General features: G+C 36.3%; 2 protein-coding genes across 2 annotated transcripts in view; one reads left to right on the forward strand and one right to left on the reverse strand.

The window, feature by feature from the left end:
* Positions 1–18503, forward strand: part of LOC123533145 (KICSTOR complex protein kaptin-like) — a 40855-nt gene that overhangs the window by 12883 nt on the left and 9469 nt on the right. Inside the window, exons 10-11 of the mRNA XM_045314783.2 lie at positions 11071–11206; positions 17804–18250. Of these exons, the coding sequence (XP_045170718.2) occupies positions 11071–11206; positions 17804–18250 (583 nt within the window). The remainder of the gene's footprint in view (positions 1–11070; positions 11207–17803; positions 18251–18503) is intronic.
* LOC123533134 (toll-like receptor 4) lies at positions 1808–9627 on the reverse strand. Its single transcript, XM_045314773.2, has 2 exons — positions 9493–9627; positions 1808–5864 (listed from the first exon to the last, which is right to left on the reverse strand). Exon 2 carries the CDS (start codon positions 5794–5796, stop codon positions 3001–3003), a length of 2796 nt encoding a protein of 931 aa, XP_045170708.1. The 5' UTR covers positions 5797–5864; positions 9493–9627; the 3' UTR covers positions 1808–3000.

Consider the following 18503-nt stretch of genomic DNA (forward strand, 5'->3'; position numbering starts at 1 on the left):
TGCAGGTAAGGTAACATACTGGCAGATGACAATAATAGTTTATTACAAGAGCTAAATATACTTGTGCTCAGCTACAATTTGCAGGTAAGGTCACATACTGTTAGATGACAATAATAGTTTATTACAAGAGCTAAATATACTTGTGCTCAGCTACAATTTGCAGGTAAAGTAACATACTGGTAGATGACAATAATAGTTTATTACAAGAGCTAAATATACTTGTGCTCAGCTACAATTTGCAGGTAAAGTAACATACTGGTAGATGACAACAATAGTTTATTACAAGAGCTAAATATACTTGTGCTCAGCTACAATTTACAGGTAAAGTAACATACTGGCAGATGACAATAATAGTTTATTACAAGAGCTAAATATACTTGTACTCAGCTACAATTTACAGGTAAGGTAACATACTGGCAGATGACAATAATAATTTATTACAAGAGCTAAATATACTTGTGCTCAGCTACAATTTACAGGTAAGGTAACATACTGGCAGATGACAATAATAATTTATTACAAGAGCTAAATATACTTGTGCTCAGCTACAATTTACAGGTAAGGTAACATACTGGTAGATGACAATAATAGTTTATTACAAGAGCTAAATATACTTGTGCTCAGCTACAATTTACAGGTAAGGTAACATACTGGTAGATGACAATAATAGTTTATTACAAGAGCTAAATATACTTGTGCTCAGCTACAATTTACAGGTAAGGTATTGTAGATCAGAGAAATGATTTATTACAAGAGCTGAACATACTTGTGCCTAGTATATTGATACCAGTCTCAAGTTACAGATAAGGCAGACATTATGATTTCTTACTTGTATGGGTATGATTAATATGTTAGATATCCTGTTTTTCAATAAATGTCTGAGGTTTCAAATTCAGAACATTACAAGCCGTTCATGAAGTACAGCTTTTAACTTTCAAGTTACATGTAAAAGCAAAGTTGCACTTTTTAAAGTGTAAGTATAGCAGTGGCAAGTGATTCAATTAAAGTTACGAGACAGTAGATGCTTATTTTTATCTGTAGGGATTTATTACACCAATGTGTACACATATAACAGGACCGTAGGAAGCATTTTCAGATTGGGGGCACACATTATGAAAATCAGCTAAAATTGACTCGCTGCCATAAAAACGCTAAGATAATTACCATATTCGGTCAAATTATTGCCCCCCCCCCCCCCACCCACTTGTTCCTACGTCCCTGTATAAAATCACAAACTCTTATCAAAGCTTAACCCTAAGCCTGCTGGAAGCAAGTGGTTCTGCCTTGCGACCAGTGCAGACCCAAGATCAGCCTGTACGTATGTGCAGTCTGATTATGGTCTGCACTGTTCGCCATTCAGTCGAGATATTTTTGGTAATCAACCCTTTTAACAGTTAGTGGTACTGTCCAAATTGAAAGATGGACAAGTTCATTATAGAAATTTAGCAGGGTAAAGGTGAATAATTTGAATCTGCTGCTTCAGTTGGCTGTACAATACTGAGATAGAGATATAACAGAAGAAGTCAAAACTGATAAATATTTGTGAAAACCTGGGTAGAATGTAGGTTTTTAAATAATTTGAAGAATATCCGTATCACCGACTAACTCTTTCAAGACATTGTCTTAGCTCACCTTAGCACAAAGTGCTTCCATGAGCAGTTGTGATCACTAATTTTCTGTAGTCAGTCTGTATGATATAGGTATATGTATGTTGTTCACACTTACCTTCAGACAACGTCTCTTCTGAAACCATTTGGCAGAAGTTGATGATAAGCGGTCGTATAGACAATTATTCACACAAAATATGTTGAGTTCTTGAAGGGTTTTATTCCAGATCAGCATCTTTGGAGTTGTCTTAAATGATATATTGATCTGCATAGCTTTACTGTAATTGCTTTTTATATTTGATAACATATAAGTACCATCAAAAATATTACCTAAAATAACATTTTACATACTGTGAAATCATTTTTGTTTGCGCAGGATGAATTTTCGTTTATTTTGCACTATGAATGAATAGCAGATTTAAGACCACACTGTTATTTAACCATTTAGTATAGTTATCCGAATTTATTTCCTGTCCGAAATATGTGTATTTTTAAGACTTGCGTATTTCAGATTTTCTCAAAACGTCACAGTTAATTGCTTGCCTTGATATGAACTTATTAGTTTTTACCAAAATGGATTATGAAATCTGATTAAATTATTTAAATTAATTGGTTATTCTTTTTCGAATGCTTCATTTTCTTACGCTGGTTTTATACCGATCGGTGTCGTTGTCTTCAAATACTACGAAATATTTCTTTTATTTATCATTTAACCCTTGACACAAAGCTATGAAAATGTTTGAATTCATGTGTGTATAAATTTATTTGTCGTCCACAAACTTAAAGTTTGTCACACTGCGTTAGTGAAATTGTAACGACGCAGCTTCGTAATTATTTGCACCTGCCATTGTTGTTTTAGAGTAATTTTACAAGCCGCATTCATAATAAGACTTCAAACTCATTTTATTTTAATTGATCCTTTGATACTCTTTCACACTTTACCTAACCATAGTGTCAGTTAACAACAATTAATTATCAGCTGGACTATCATATTGTTTTGTTTTTTTTTGTTTTTTTTAACAAGGTCATAAATGGGCATCTTTTATTGATAGTGGTACATGAAAGTGACATGTGTGATGCTGGCGGTTTCAGAAGAAAAAAAAATTGTTTTAATTCTATCTTAAATTGAAAATATGCAAACTAAAGCCCGTGCGAAACTGTCATTTTTGCCGTTGACGTGAAATTTCATGTCAGCAAATTTAAATGATTTCACAGTATGGCATAATTTAACAATGAATTTCAGGAAGTGTCAAATACAACTTTATTTCTGCAGCAAAACTTCAAACATTTTAACAGTTTGAATTTATGTATGCTGCATATTTGAAACAGATCTTAACAATTCTTGTCTATAGATATATAGATACACATGTGAATAGACACATGTTTGATGTTGCTAGTGTTTGATAGCATGAGCTAGTCTGTCCCAAAACTGTTGCAAATGATTCTCGTTCTCTTTTGGATATTCAAGGTATGTTTTCTGGCTTATTATATCCATGATTTCAAGGGGCAGGCCAGAAGTGGGAACCTCTTCCTTCATAAGGATGCAGACCACATCTCTTCCAGTTTTGATACCTTCCAGTCTAGCCATGTTCATCTCGTAGCAGCACCATTTGCTTCGCAGGAAATATCGAGACATGACAATCAGTGTTTTTCGCGATGTTATAACAGCATGCATAATATTGTCATTTACAAAATTTCCAGCTCTAAAGTCACGATCATGCACTAGTAGATTCAGTCCACGATTGTTTTCAAGTTCAGGAACTAGGTGACGACGAACAAAAGTGCCATCTCCATCAGCGTAAGACACAAAGACATCATTTTCAAAATCTCCCTCTTCAGTATTCACGGGGCTATATCCTTTGAGTTTGAATTTTGCTGAGTAATACATGTAACGCAGAGTCCATCTGTAGCGATATGCTATCCCAGTAGCCATTATGATCAGTGCGAAAAGAATCGCCAAAGAAGAAATCAGAATTACTTTGGAATAGTTAGCACATTCTTTTGTTAAAGATTTGGCAATTATTTTTGCATTAACTAAATGTCCAAGGGTATCATTGTCAAATTTGCATGTATAATCGTGATAGTCAATCAAATTCACATTCGTTTCTGAAAACCATGATATCAGGTCTAAATATTTGCAGTTGCATCTGAAGGAGTTATTTGCCAAATTGACTGCAAAAGAACCCATTGAAGCAAGTTGATCCCACTGTTTGCGTACTTTTTCATGGATGGTTACAATTTGATTTCCCCTCAGATCAACCAGTTTTAGTTTCCACATATGATCTGTTTTCCAGCTAACGATTTTTAATAGATTTGATTGTAGATATAACTCTCGAAGGAACTTTAGTCCCTGAAAAATATTTGCTGGCAAATATTTAATTTTATTGTCAGTCATATGGAGAATTTCTAACTTTACTAGTTTGCGGAATATCATCCCATCATTATCTGTACTTAGCGGAATTCCAAGGTAGTTTCCTGAGATGTTCAAAAGCTGAAGTTTTGGAAAGTAATGAAAGAAGTCTAAAGATATTCCTTCGCAGTAGTTCCATGACATGCGTAATTGTGTTAATTCATTTAATCCCAGTAGTGGTCCTTTCCAATACCAAAATGTATTCCTATCCAGGAGTACAGTTTGTATTTTGTTTTCGCAGAAACAGAGAGGCGTGACCAGTGTGCGAATTCGCAAGTTGCTCAAATCGACAAACATAAGATTTGGTGGGAGCGGCAGTGGTAAAATTTCTGGCAAAATGTTTTGACAGGTTTTGCACTTGTCTTTGAAATACTTCATCATGTTGCCAAGGTCTTGTGCACTGATTACAAATGCATCCTTTTTTGTATCCATAACATCTGTCGAGTAGGAAGATGTGGAATTTCTTTCATGACTTTTCAGGTCTTTTTTTGATAAACTGCGCCTTCCAAGTTCTCTTAAAGAGCGTTTTTGTTTGCTCCGATGTAAGAATGTGTCAAGTATTTCATTGAGCCCCAAGTCTTTAAACAAGTCTCTGAAACTATGATTAACTCTTTGTGAAGGAATAAGAAAGATTTTTAAATTATCAAAGATACCATACTTTACTTGATCTATAGCTAGTTGGATAAGGTACTTTCCATACATCATTTTGTTGTCTTTCAATGACAGACCAACCAAACTGCCAGGAATATAGCCCACAGCTTTGCTTTCAAACAGAGAAAGTCTGTTAGAGTCTAAAAAAAGAAACTTCAGTGACGTATTGTAGAAATGTCGTATGTTTTCAACAGTCAGTATCGTACAATCACCAAAAGTTTCATGAATTTTTATTAAAGCCAGTGTCTGAATGTTAGTAAATTGCAAACCGTAAGAAATGTTTGCCAGACTTTTGAATTCCAATTGTTCGTTATAGGAGACGTCAAGTCTTTCAAGTTTCGGTATTTCAACAAAGCTTCGATTCTGGACAGATTTTAATTTGCACCCTTGTATTGTCAGATTGATTAAGTTTGGCATATTCCTGAACATATTTTGAGAGATTTGTTTGATATTACATCTTCTTCTAATTCCACCGAGCTGAAGAGTTTTCAGAGACTTTAGTTTGAGGAATTGTTGATTAAATGCTTGTTCTGGCAGTCCATCCATAGCAAGGTTTTGTAGGGCTGTTAAATATTCCAAAGCTTTTATTGGATATCTTTCCTCTTTTGAGATATCAGGTAAATCTTGTTGAATATTTATCGTCATTAGTTTGGTCATCGGTTCAAATGCTTTTGAATGAATTGAAGTATTTATATACCTTATTTGGTTCATTTCAAGCTTCAGAACTTCAAGGTTTGCTAATCCCTTGAAGACACCTGGTCCCAGCTGAGTTATCCTGTTGAAGGATATGTCTAAAACTGTCATGTTTGTGTAGTTCATAAAAATGTTGTCAGGAATTGAAGAAATAAGATTATTAGCTAATATAAGCTGTGTAGTGGGAAGTGGGACTTTGTTCGGAATATTTGTCAGATTTCTTTCCTGGCAGTCCACTCGAAGTCCCTTTTTAGGACCGAGATCAGTGCAAAAGCATTGTTGAATATCTGAGCAGAATTTGAGGGAATTCCAAGTAGTTTGTCCCATGTTTGGCATAAATATGTCATTGTGGAACATTTCTGACAGGTCGTCACTTCCTTCTCCTAAGCATACCAGTAATGTAATGAGGAAGATCTCATTGATTTGGTAACTCATTTTTAATGGCTGCTCATTTCCCTGGTACCAATATAAGGATCATATTACTGACAATACTGTAAGGTTATCTGAAATTCAAAAATCAACTTCATGTAAAATTATCACAAAAAACAAAGTCTGTATTTAAGATATTCAATAATTTTGAAACATGTTTGTTTAAAATGTTTGGTCAACTTTAGCAAGTGCTCTGTGATTAATACATGGTTGATTTCCATTGGAGGTATTTTTAGCTTGACTATACAAAGTATGGAGAGCAGTCCTACTTTGACCTGGTGTAACAGTCCAGTTTTTCCCCCAGTCAGTTCTTTCCCTGCATGGGGAAAAAACTGACTAGTCATTTCTTTCCCCCGGGGAAAACCTGACTAGTCAGTTTCTTCCCCCCAGTCAGTTCCCCCCCCTCTTGGAATTAGTTTTCTGATATGGAAGAAACTGACTAGTTAGTCAGATTTTTACCTGTGGAAAAAACTGACTAGTCAGTTCTTTCCTCCTAGCCAAGTTTTCCCTTCAAGTACTGGTTTCTTTCAGTATTGTCATTGGGTATCTGTTCATTTTCTATTTCAATTTCGGATGAAATAGGTATTGTTTTTCATTTGAATAAACCTATATGTTTCTTTTTTTATGCCCCCAGAATCTACTGATGCGGGAGGCATATAGTGATTGTCCTGTCCGTCTGTTCGTCCATCTGTACAAGGTTAACCAAATGGGACCGTTTCGTCTAGCATCAATACCCCTTACTAGAATGACTTGATACTAATGCAGATGTAACCTGTAACCTGTCATCACCTGACCTCAGTTTGACCTTGACCTCATTTTGGACTTGGGTTGCTTTGTTTGGGCCATCTTTTGGTTAACCAAATGAGATGGTTTCGTCTAGCATCAATGCCCCTTACTAAAATGACTTGATACTAATGCAGATGTAACCTGTGACCATTCCTGTCCTCAGTTTGACCTTGACTTTGACCTCATTTTGGACTTAGGTTGCTTTATATGGGCCATCTCTTGGTTAACCAAATGGGACCGTTTCGTCTAACATCAATACCCATTACTAAAATGACTTGATACTAATGCAAAAGTAACCTGTGACCATTCCTCATTTTCACACATCACCTGACCTCAGTTTGACCTTGAACTTGACCTCGTTTTGAACTAGGGTTGCTTTTTTATCAACAAGTATACCACCGGGGGCATCAAGCTTTTTTTGAATGCAGCTTCTTGTTGTAACTTTAATCAATGTTGTTGTTTTTTTGTAAAATCAAATTTTGAGCTCATCTGAGCACAAAGTGTCCGCCATCCGTCTGTCGTCAACAATTTGACTGTTAACAAGCTAGAGGTCACAATTTTGGCCCAATCTTAAAGAAACTTGGTCAGAATGTTACCCTCAATAAAGTCTTGGACGCGTTTGGTATTGGGTCATCTTAGATCAAAAACTAGGTCTCCAGGTCAAATCAAAAGAAAAGCTTGTTCATACTCGAAGGTAAAGCTTGTTAACAATATAGAGGTCTAATTTATGACTGTATCTTCATGTAACTTGTTAAGAAAGTTGGAATCTGGGTCATGTAGGGTCATAAACTAGGTCACCAGGTGAAATCAAAGGAAAAGCTAGTGAACACTTTAGAGACCACATTTATGGCCACATTTTTATGAAACTTGGTGAGAATGTTAATCTTAATGATCTTAAGGTTACATTTCAATCTGGGACAGGTGCTTTACATGGGCCATCTCTTGGTTAACCAAATGGGACTGTTTTGTCTGGCATCAATACCGCTTACAAGAATGAATTGATACTAATACAGATGTAACCTGTGACCATTCCTCATCTTCAAACATCACCTGACCTCAGTTTGACCTTGACCTTTACCTCGTTTTGGACTTAGGTTGCTTTGTATCGACAAGGATGCCACCGGGGGCATCAAGTGTTTATTGAACGCAGCTCCTTGTTTCTATTTAGTTGTAATCTTCTCTTTAGGGACTTAAAATTGATAAGTAACTTTGAGCAACTGGATCATGTTCTCTCTTCACTGCAAGGGAAACACTTTCTCGCCAACCGCTGCACCTTATTATCTTCCGGTAAAAGTTTTAGAATCCATCAAATGTATTAATGTTTTTCTGTTACTCAAGCTCTCTAATAAATACGAAATTAAATGTATCCTTCTGTCGTATTCTGTGTATCATAATAAGTTTTCTAGCAAATTACTACCTGCGCCTGTAAGAAATGTCAAAGGTTTAAAAATTAATATAATTTTGGTTACAATAAGTCAATTGTCAGCAGTTTTGCAAAAGTTTGATAGAACGGTTATTATCTTACTTTTCTTATTTCTATTACTTTTCAAGGAACAGTTGTAAGTACTCAAAAAGCTGTCTTCTTAAAATGATGTTCATAATAAAATTCTGGTAAGAAAATACCAGTTTTACCTGGGTTGAAGCAATTTTCACGAAATGAGAGTTTTTCTTTATAGGTAAGAATGTACTGAATGTCTCCGCTACTATTTTCAAAATAAAATGGCAATGCATCTTAGTGTCAGCATTTATAGCCTTTCGCTTCTTGCTAGAGTCCTTGTCTTGAAGGTATGTCTAAAGACAATCAATAAATAAAAAAAAATGTTGGGTTTTCCATAATGCAGTGAAACATGGTCACGTGACTGAGATACATGATAAGAACGATAATATTGCGTAGGAAGACATCAGCAGGTACCTACATTCACTACGAAGCAACCCAGCAGGTTCTACACAAACTTGGAACAGTGAGACGTAACATAGCTTTAAATCATCCACACACATTCTGATCAATACAGCTTATATCTGACATAAAAATTACTTTTACTAGGCAGGAAAATAGCACTATATACTGATATGGACTACTTTCAGTGTGACCGCAGAGGCATAATCGGCAACTTTTGTTCCCTATTTGAACACTTTTGCAAGAATTTCCACTTTCTTATGATTACTGAATAGTTTAGTTGTAACAAAGTTGTCAAGCTGGTTTTGACACTTTGCCTTATTTCATATGAACGTCTTACTGGCTATCATCTGCATGATTTTATAAATAAAGTATTTTTCAATATCTACAAATGAATACGTGCATATTAGCAATGAGTACAATTTGTCACTGTCCAGTGGTTTTTGCCATAAGCTTCAGGACATTGTATGAGAAAATTGCAATGAAATTGTCAACTAAAAAGTTTCAGAAAATTTTATTTATGTCTACACTGACATTTTATCGACTTTTGTTTCAATTCTAGTTTGCATGGCTTCAGCCTTGTTTTTTACATGCATTTTTACAAAATAGGTCATACATGTTTTACATGCAGAATTGCATAAATCAATAAAGTTTGACATGCTCCAGTAATTTTGCAAAAAACACTGAACAAATATATGTATTACATTGGCATTTAAAAGACAAATATTTGTACAAAATATTTTTAGAATTAAACAAAAAATAAGAAAGTTATGACAAGTACAATGAAAATCTCCACTGATAAACTTTCATAAAAATCGGGCTATATTTTGTTAAATACTTCATGCAGCGATGGGTTCTACATCAGAATTGTAATATTATGATATAACACGCAAGAATCATACAAAACAAAAACTCTTCTACAAAGTGCACAATCTTTTGGCATATAACCTACACTAATACTGAATAGTTTGGACAAACAAAATGGAGAGATGTACCAATTAAAAGACTATTTTACTTACTGTCTATAGCCAGTATGTTATCGGTGTATCTATCGGCAGCATAACTGCATGTTACCTTGATTGATCTTAATCTGTCAGTGTATTAATGGATAAAATGTTTGTTCTTTTAGACTGTATGTATCTTCAACATGTTCAAGGTTGCAAGATAAGCAGCATTTTGATCAAATAAATAGCAGAGATATTATTTAAATTTAAGTAGGACCAGGAAGTCATGATGATAAAATGATAAAGTCGATCATGCAGTGACATATCTTTGTTGCGTCTCAAACAAGGTATGATCACAATTTGGAATTAGCCTGTCACTACACAATAGGTACTGCTGTAAAACCTGAAGGTTCTTTACTAGGTTACAACATTACATCAAAAAAGACTTTGTTAACACCCAAGAAGCCACATTTTATGTCTGATTTTCATGAGGCTTTTTCAGAATATTTGCCTGTTTAAAATCTAAGATAAATTAAGAGCTTGGCCACTTGGGTAAAAAGCTATGTCACAAGATCAAATCATTGAAAACTTAGGTTAATGGTCTACAGCCTCGGTAGCCTAGTGGTAGAGCATCCGCTTCCAGTAGGAGGTCATGGGTTCGATCCCTAGCCGTGTCATACCAAAGACGTAAAAAATGGTACTGGCAGCTTCCTTGCTTGGTGCTTAGCATTAATGATAGTGCTAGGACTGGTCAGCCTGGTGTCAGTATAATGTGACTGGGTGGAGTATCATGCCACGTTGCTATGGCGTAATATTCCAGTGAGGAAGCACTATAAAGATGGGCATTGTGCTCACTGCTGCAAGCAGACACCATCATTTATATGACTGAAAAAATTGTTGAAAAAGATGTTAAACCTGAACACACACACACACCAGAATTACATAAAACTTAGTCAGAATGTTTGTCAGTAGGGAGACCAGGGCAGATCTACAGATCGCAGTGGTGCGAGTTCGATCCTCGGGTTTGACGTATGTTCTCCATGAAGATTTGATAAAAGACATTGTGTCTGAAATAGTTTGTCCTCCACCTCTGATTCATGTGGGGAAGTTGGCAGTTACTTGTGGGGGAACAGGTTTGTACTGGCACAGAATCCAGGAACACTGATTAGGGTAACTGCCCACCATTACATAACAAATACTGTTGAAAAATGGCTTTAAACCCAAAATAAACAAATAAAACTTGCTGTGTACATTTAGGCTTAATTTCACAAAAACTCACAGCAGATTAATGTGAAGCATAGTTGTACATGTATTTTCTCTTCTTTTTCTGATTAAATGATTTTCAGCAGAGTCATGAACCTAAATAATTTATGAAATTTTTTAATCTGTGTTTCATCTCCTACAGCAAAAGTTTACCACTGCCATTTAGCCTAATTGTGATTATGAAATGATTTAGTGATTTTCTCTGGAGTTATGGCCTTAAATTTGTGGCATTTTACAATTTTCTGCATGATAAGTGTTGGGAGACATACTTTTGTCATGAAAAACCATTACTTGTATTATGTAATCATAAGGCAAAAGGTCAAATAATGCAGGTATCAAGATTTCTGCAGCATCTTGTTAAAATAACACCCTCTTGTTTTTGTTGAACAGGGATATTCTGCACAATGGACTGAAGGAGCCAGTATTTCTACCAGACAGTAACAAATTTGATGCTGTATTAACTGGCTGCATTATCGATATAGACTTTGACGGGGAAAATGAAATTCTTATTGGAACATATGGTCAGGTAAGAGTCTTGTTATCAATTTACATTACACACAGTAGTCTGTGCCTGTTCACTTAGTACCACTTTCTGTCTTTTTTTTCTCTTCCACATAATATTATGCTATTCATAAAGGGATTTTAGAATGTAACAAGTCGAAACTTTTACATGTTAAACATTACATTATTTTTAGCTCGACTATTCGAAGAATAGTCTAGCTATTCTACTCACCCTGGCGTCGGCGTCGGCGTCGGCGTCACACCTTGGTTAAGTTTTTGCATGCAAGTACATACAGCCATCAATTAAAGGCATATAGCTTTGAAACTTATATTTTCTTTTTCTAGGTCAATTACCAACCTCTCTAGGTCAAGTCCCATAACTCTGACATGTATTTTGAGCAAATTATGCCCCCTTTTGGACTTAGAAAATTTTGGTTAAAGTTTTACATGCAAGTTACTATCTCCAAAACTAATGCAGATATTGATTTGAAACTTCACATGTGTCTTCGGGGTTATAAAACTAGTTGATAGCAGCAAGTCCCATAACTCTGACTTTCATTTTGGCCAAATTATGCCCCCTTTTGGACTTAGAAAATTCTGGTTAAAGTTTTGCGTGCAAGTACATACAGCTATTTCTAAAAGGCATATAGATTTGAAACTTACTTTTTCTTTTTCAAGATCAATTACCAACCTCACTGGGTCAAGACCCATAACTCTGACATGTTTTTTTGAGCAAATTATGCCCCCTTTTAGACTTAGAAAATTTTGGTTAAAGTTTTACATGCAAGTTATTATTTCCAAAACTAATGCAGATATTGATTTGAAACCTCACATGTGTCTTCGGGGTTATAAAACTAGTTGATAGCAGCAAGTCCCATAACTCTGACCTTCATTTTGGCCAAATTATGCCCCCTTTTGGACTTAGCAAATTCTGGTTAAAGTTTTGCGTGCAAGTACATACAGCTATTTCTAAAAGGCATATAGATTTGAAACTTATTTTTTCTTTTTCTAGATCAATTACTAACCTCACTGGATCAAGTCCCATAACTCTGGCATGTATTTTGGGCAAATTATGCCCCCTTTTGGACTTTGAAAATTCTGGTTAAAGTTTTACATGCAAGTTTCTATCTCCAAAGCTAATGCAGATATTGAATTGAAACTTCACATGTGCCTTCGGGGTTATAAAACTAGTTGATAGCAGCAAGTCCCATAACTGATATGCATTTTGGTCAAATTATTCCCCCTTTTGAACTTAAAACTCTTTTGATATTTAACCTTTTTGGGTAATATTTTCCTGCTTCTGGGACAATATTTCGAATAGTCGAGCTTGGCTGTCTTATGGACAGCTCTTGTTATTTTATATAATACATAGACTTTGACTATGCCATTAAGTAGGGGTGGCATCATATGATGTGCAATGTTGTAGTCACAAGGTCTCCAGCAGTAAGGCTAGGGCCACTGGTACAGGTTTTGTAAGACATGATTTATATCTGGACCATGATATTGCCATTTGTCAGTAGATTTTAAAAACTGTACATTTTCACAAGAAGGTGACAACATGTAATGCTCAGGGGTCAAAAGTTCTTTGGTCAAGGTCATACTTTTAGGTAAAAGCATCCAAGATCCATTTTTTCTTCGCTCATTATTATTATTATTATTATACCAGATTTATATAGCGCCCTTTTCATGATAAACACGTTCAAAGGCGCTTTACATATACTGCAGCCACACAGGGTGCGAAATCATCCTCTACTAGTACAGACTAGAGCGATCTGACCAGAGGGACAGAGTGAGATAAATGCTCCAGAACAGACAGAGAGAACTTTTCAGATACAGACGTGTCCGGCTAACTTAGCCTAGCTCTTTTCGAGTAGACAGTCCGGTTCTTTAACGTGCCGGTGTATAGCACCGATACAGGCGAAGCTGTCTTTCCTGGGAAGAACCAGTACAGGCCTCTAGTTAGGTGGGAGACACTCAAGAGCTTCTCAGAAATTTCCAGTGCCTGGACTGGGATTCGAACCCCGGACCTCTGGATTGACAGTCAAGCATGTTACCACTAGACCACCGGCCCACCTATATACCTCATGTACCTGGCATTTAAATTTTAGCATCACAGTCCTACTCTTTACACACAGGTTCAGGATTATCATAACCATTCCTTTCATCAAGGGATTTTAGAACACTGCGCAAACTGTCATGATTGTAAGATAAAAAAAATTATGCAAAACACTTATGCCTTTAACTTAAGGTTTATGCCTTTAACTTAAGGTTTAGGTCACACTCTGCTTATTTGGTTATTGCGTTCAGCTATCATAAGATATACTGATATATATCAGTAAATGGTGGATTAATTCTCAGAGAATACCATACTTACAGTGTTCAATTTTATTCTAAATAACATTGAACACTGTAAGTACTGTTTTCAAATATTTGCACAGTTGGTAATAACTGATTTAATTGAGCAAAAACATTGGCTAGTTTTGAATTTTTAGCTCACCTGAGCACAAAGTGCTCAAAGGTGAGCTTTTGTGATCACCCAGTGTCCGTCGTCCGTCCGTCAGTCATCCGTCGTCAACAGTTTGACTGTTAACAATCTAGAGATCACAATTTTGGCCCAATCTTAATGAAACTTGATCAGAATGTTACCCTCAATAAAATCTTGGACGAGTTTGATATTGGGTCATCTAGGGTCAAAAACTAGGTCACCAGGTCAAATCAAAGGAAAAGCTTGTTAACACTCTAGAGGTCACAATTTTGGCCCAATCTTAATGAAACTTGGTCAGAATGTTACCCTCAATAATATCTTGGACGAGTTGGATATTGGGTCATCTCGGGTCAAAAACTAGGTCACCAGGTCAAATCAAAGGAAAAGCTTGTTAACACTCTAGAGGTCACAATTTTGGCCCAATCTTAATGAAACTTGGTCAGAACATTACTCTTAGTAAAATCTTGGATGAGTTCGATGTTGGGTCATCTTGGATCAAAAACTAGGTCACTAAGTCAAATCAAAGGAAAGGCTTGTTAACACTCTAGAGGTCACAATTTTGGCCCAATCTTAATGAAACTTGGTCTGAATGTTACCCTCAATAAAATCTTGGATGAGTTTGATATTGGGTCATCTGGGATAAAAAAAACTAGGTCACTAGGTCAAATCAAAGGTAAAGCTTGTTAACAATCTAAAGGTCACAATTTTGGCCCAATCTTAATGAAACTTGGTCAGAATTTACTCACAATAAAATCTTGGAGGAGTTTGGTATTGGGTCATCTAGGGTCAAAAACTAGGTCACCAGGTCAAATCAAAGGAAAAGCTTGTTAACAATCTAGAGGTCACAGTTTTGGCCCAATCTTAATGAAACTTGATCAGAATGTTACCCTCAATAAAATCTTGGACAAGTTGGATATTGGGTCATCTCGGGTCAAAAACTAGGTCACCAGGTCAAATCAAAGGAAAAGCTTGTTAACACTCTAGAGGTCACAATTTTGGCCCAATCTTAATGAAACTTGGTCAGAACATTACTCTCAGTAAAATCTTGGACGAATTTGATGTTGGGTCATCTTGGATCAAAAACAAGGTCACCAAGTCAAATCAAAGGAAAGGCTTGTTAACACTCTAGAGGTCACAATTTTGGCCCAATCTTAATGAAACTTGGTCTGAATGTTACCCTCAATAAAATCTTGGAGGAGTTTGGTATTGGGTCATCTAGGGTCAAAAACTAGGTCACCAGGTCAAATCAAAGGAAAAGCTTGTTAACAATCTAGAGGTCACAATTTTGGCCCAATCTTAATGAAACTTGATCAGAATGTTACCCTCAATAAAATCTTGGAGGAGTTTGGTATTGGGTCATCTAGAGTCAAAAACTAGGTCACCAGGTCAAATCAAAGGAAAAGCTTGTTAACACTCTAGAGGTCACAATTTTGGCCCAACCTTAATGAAACTTGGTCAGAATGTTACCCTCAATAATATCTTGGACGAGTTGGATATTGGGTCATCTCGGGTCAAAAACTAGGTCACCAGGTCAAATCAAAGGAAAAGCTTGTTAACACTCTAAAGGTCACAATTTTGGCCCAATCTTAATGAAACTTGGTCTGAATATTACTCACAATCAAATCTTGGAGGAGTTTGGTATTGGGTCATCTAGGGTCAAAAACTAGGTCACCAGGTCAAATCAAAGGAAAAGCTTGTTAACAATCTAGAGGTCACAATTTTGGCCCAATCTTAATGAAACTTGATCAGAATGTTACCCTCAATAAAATCTTGGACAAGTTAGATATTGGGTCATCTCGGGTCAAAAACTAGGTAACGAGGTCAAATCAAAGGAAAAGCTTGTTAACACTCTAGAGGTCACAATTTTGGCCCAATCTTAATGAAACTTGGTCAGAACATTACTCTCAGTAAAATCTTGGATGAGTTCGATGTTGGGTCATCTTGGATCAAAAACTAGGTCACCAAGTCAAATCAAAGGAAAGGCTTGTTAACACTCTAGAGGTCACAATTTTGGCCCAATCTTAATGAAACTTGGTCAGAATGTTACCCTCAATAAAATCTTGGATGAGTTTGATATTGGGTCATCTGGGATAAAAAAAAACTAGGTCACTAGGTCAAATCAAAGGTAAAGCTTGTTAACACTCTAAAGGTCACAATTTTGGCCCATTCTTAATGAAACTTGGTCAGAATATTACTCACAATCAAATCTTGGAGGAGTTTGGTATTGGGTCATCTAGGGTCAAAAACTAGGTCACCAGGTCAAATCAAAGGAAAAGCTTGTTAACACTCTAGAGGTCACAATTTTGGCCCAATCTTAATGAAACTTGATCAGAATGTTACCCTCAATAAAATCTTGGATGAGTTTGATATTGGGTCATCTGGGATAAAAAAACTAGGTCACTAGGTCAAATCAAAGGTAAAGCTTGTTAACACTCTAGAGGTCACAATTTTGGCCCAATCTTAATGAAACTTGGTCAGAACATTACTCTCAGTAAAATCTTGGATGAGTTCCATGTTGGGTCATCTTGGATCAAAAACTAGGTCACCAAGTCAAATCAAAGGAAAGGCTTGTTAACACTCTAGAGGTCACAATTTTGGCCCAATCTTAATGAAACTTGGTCTGAATGTTACCCTCAATAAAATCTTGGAGGAGTTTGGTATTGGGTCATCTAGGGTCAAAAACTAGGTCACCAGGTCAAATCAAAGGTAAAGCTTGTTAACAATCTAGAGGTCACAATTTTGGCCCAATCTTAATGAAACTTGATCAGAATGTTACCCTCAATAAAATCTTGGAGGAGTTTGGTATTGGGTCATCTAGGGTCAAAAACTAGGTCACTAGGTCAAATCAAAGGTAAAGCTTGTTAACACTCTAAAGGTCACAATTTTGGCCCAATCTTAATGAAACTTGGTCAGAATATTACTCACAATAAAATCTTGGAGGAGTTTGGTATTGGGTCATCTAGGGTCAAAAACTAGGTCACCAGGTCAAATCAAAGGAAAAGCTTGTTAACACTCTAGAGGTCACAATTTTGGCCCAATCTTAATGAAACTTGGTCAGAATGTTATCCTCCAGAAAATCTTGGATGAGTTCGATATTGGACTATCTGGGGTTAAAACTAGGTCACCAGGTCAAATCAAAGAAAAAGCTTGTTAACACTGTAGAGGCCACATTTATTACTGTATCTTCATGAATCTTGGTCAGAATGTTAATCTTGATGGTCTCAAGGTCCAGTTTGAATCTGGGTCATGTAGGATCAAAAACTAGGTCACCAGGTCAGATCAAAGGAAAAGCTAGTTGACACTGTAGAGGCCACATTTATGACCATATATTAATGAAACTTGTCAGAATGTTGATCTTGATCTATAGGTCAAGTCAAATCTGGGTCAGGTGGGGTCAAAAACTAGGTCACTAGGTCAAATCAAATGAAAAGCTTGTTAACACTGTAGAGGCCACATTCATGAAACTTGGTCAGAATGTAAATCTTAATGATCTTTAGGTCAAGTTCGAATCTGGGTCATGTGTGGTCAGAAACTAGGGCACCAGGTCAAAACAAAGGAAAAGCTAGTTAACACTTTAGAGATCACATTTATGACCATATCTTTATGAAACTTGGTCAGTATGTTAATCTTGATGATCTTTAGGTCAATGGGTCAGGTTAGCGATACAGGGCCTTCATGGCCCTCTTGTTTAATTATCATTGACATGCGGTTTTTCTTCAAATCATGTTTGCTTTAGTAATGTTTGTTTGTTTTGATGGGTTTCAAGTCAGATTGACAAAACTTAGGTCATTAGGCAACTGTCCAGCATTAAATGGTGGAAAAAGACCCTTTCTAAGATTCCTCTTCAGCATTATTTCAGTAAAGAAAAGGCACCTGGGTGGAACCACTAACATTCCATAAGACAGCTGGATGCCTAAACTCAAATGATGACATGACCAGGTCTTGAACCTACAGAGGTAGGGGCAAGTGCTTTGAAGTAAAAGGTCTGTATCAGGTGGTAGAATAAGTAAATGCTATGAATGACATGTACATGCTTACAGCATAACTTTGTTCTGTTATTCTATGGTTAAGGTTATAGGATAGATTCGAACAAGTTCCATGACAGCTGCCTTTCATCCAGGTACTTTTATATTTCAGGAGGTTTTAGCATACAAGCTTAACTCAAGTGCAATTGAACCACAAGTGCATGGGTTTAGTTCTACAGTAGCCGAGACTTCTACACAGGACCAAGGATCTCCCACAAAACCTCGTCATTGGTCAGGTGAAAATGAAACATCAAGTAAGCCGAAATGTGAGGCCACACGAAGAGTCAAGTCCCATGAAAATTTATCGGCTTCAGTGGGCTCTGACACAGATTACGTACCACTATCATCTTCAAAAGATACAGTTATTATGAAGCCTCAGTTGTTGACAAATGTGAAATCTGCCAATTCTGCAGTAAATGATGTATCAGGTACAAGTTGTAGGTTGCTATGGCAAAGAAGTTTTCCTTGTCCAGTCATGGGTATAAATCATTTAGATATTATGGGAGACGGTATGGAGGATTTGGTAATTGTCACACTGAAAGGACTTCATATATTACAGGTGAGTGGCATCTGAAAATGATTTTCTAAAAATCTTTTTAATTGTGTTATATTACCATATATTAAGGGTCGATATTTACTCTTTACTGATTCTTATTAGAAAGTAATGGTTAGTTCACTTGCAGGACACTTGTGCTTGATTAAGAGTCTTTGTATATTGTACAGAATAGAATTGTTTAGTCACATTCTTCAAGTTATGATGAACTTTGGGGATCGTGGAGAGGATACATCTTGTTGAAGAAAAGCTTACCATG

Source organism: Mercenaria mercenaria, chromosome 1, assembly GCF_021730395.1.
Source record: "Mercenaria mercenaria strain notata chromosome 1, MADL_Memer_1, whole genome shotgun sequence".
Lineage (NCBI taxonomy): Eukaryota > Metazoa > Mollusca > Bivalvia > Venerida > Veneridae > Mercenaria > Mercenaria mercenaria.

Excerpts from the sequence above, each read along its gene's own strand:
- LOC123533134 (XM_045314773.2), bottom strand. The coding sequence starts at position 5,796 with ATGAGTTACCAAATCAATGAGATCTTCCTCATTACATTACTGGTATGC.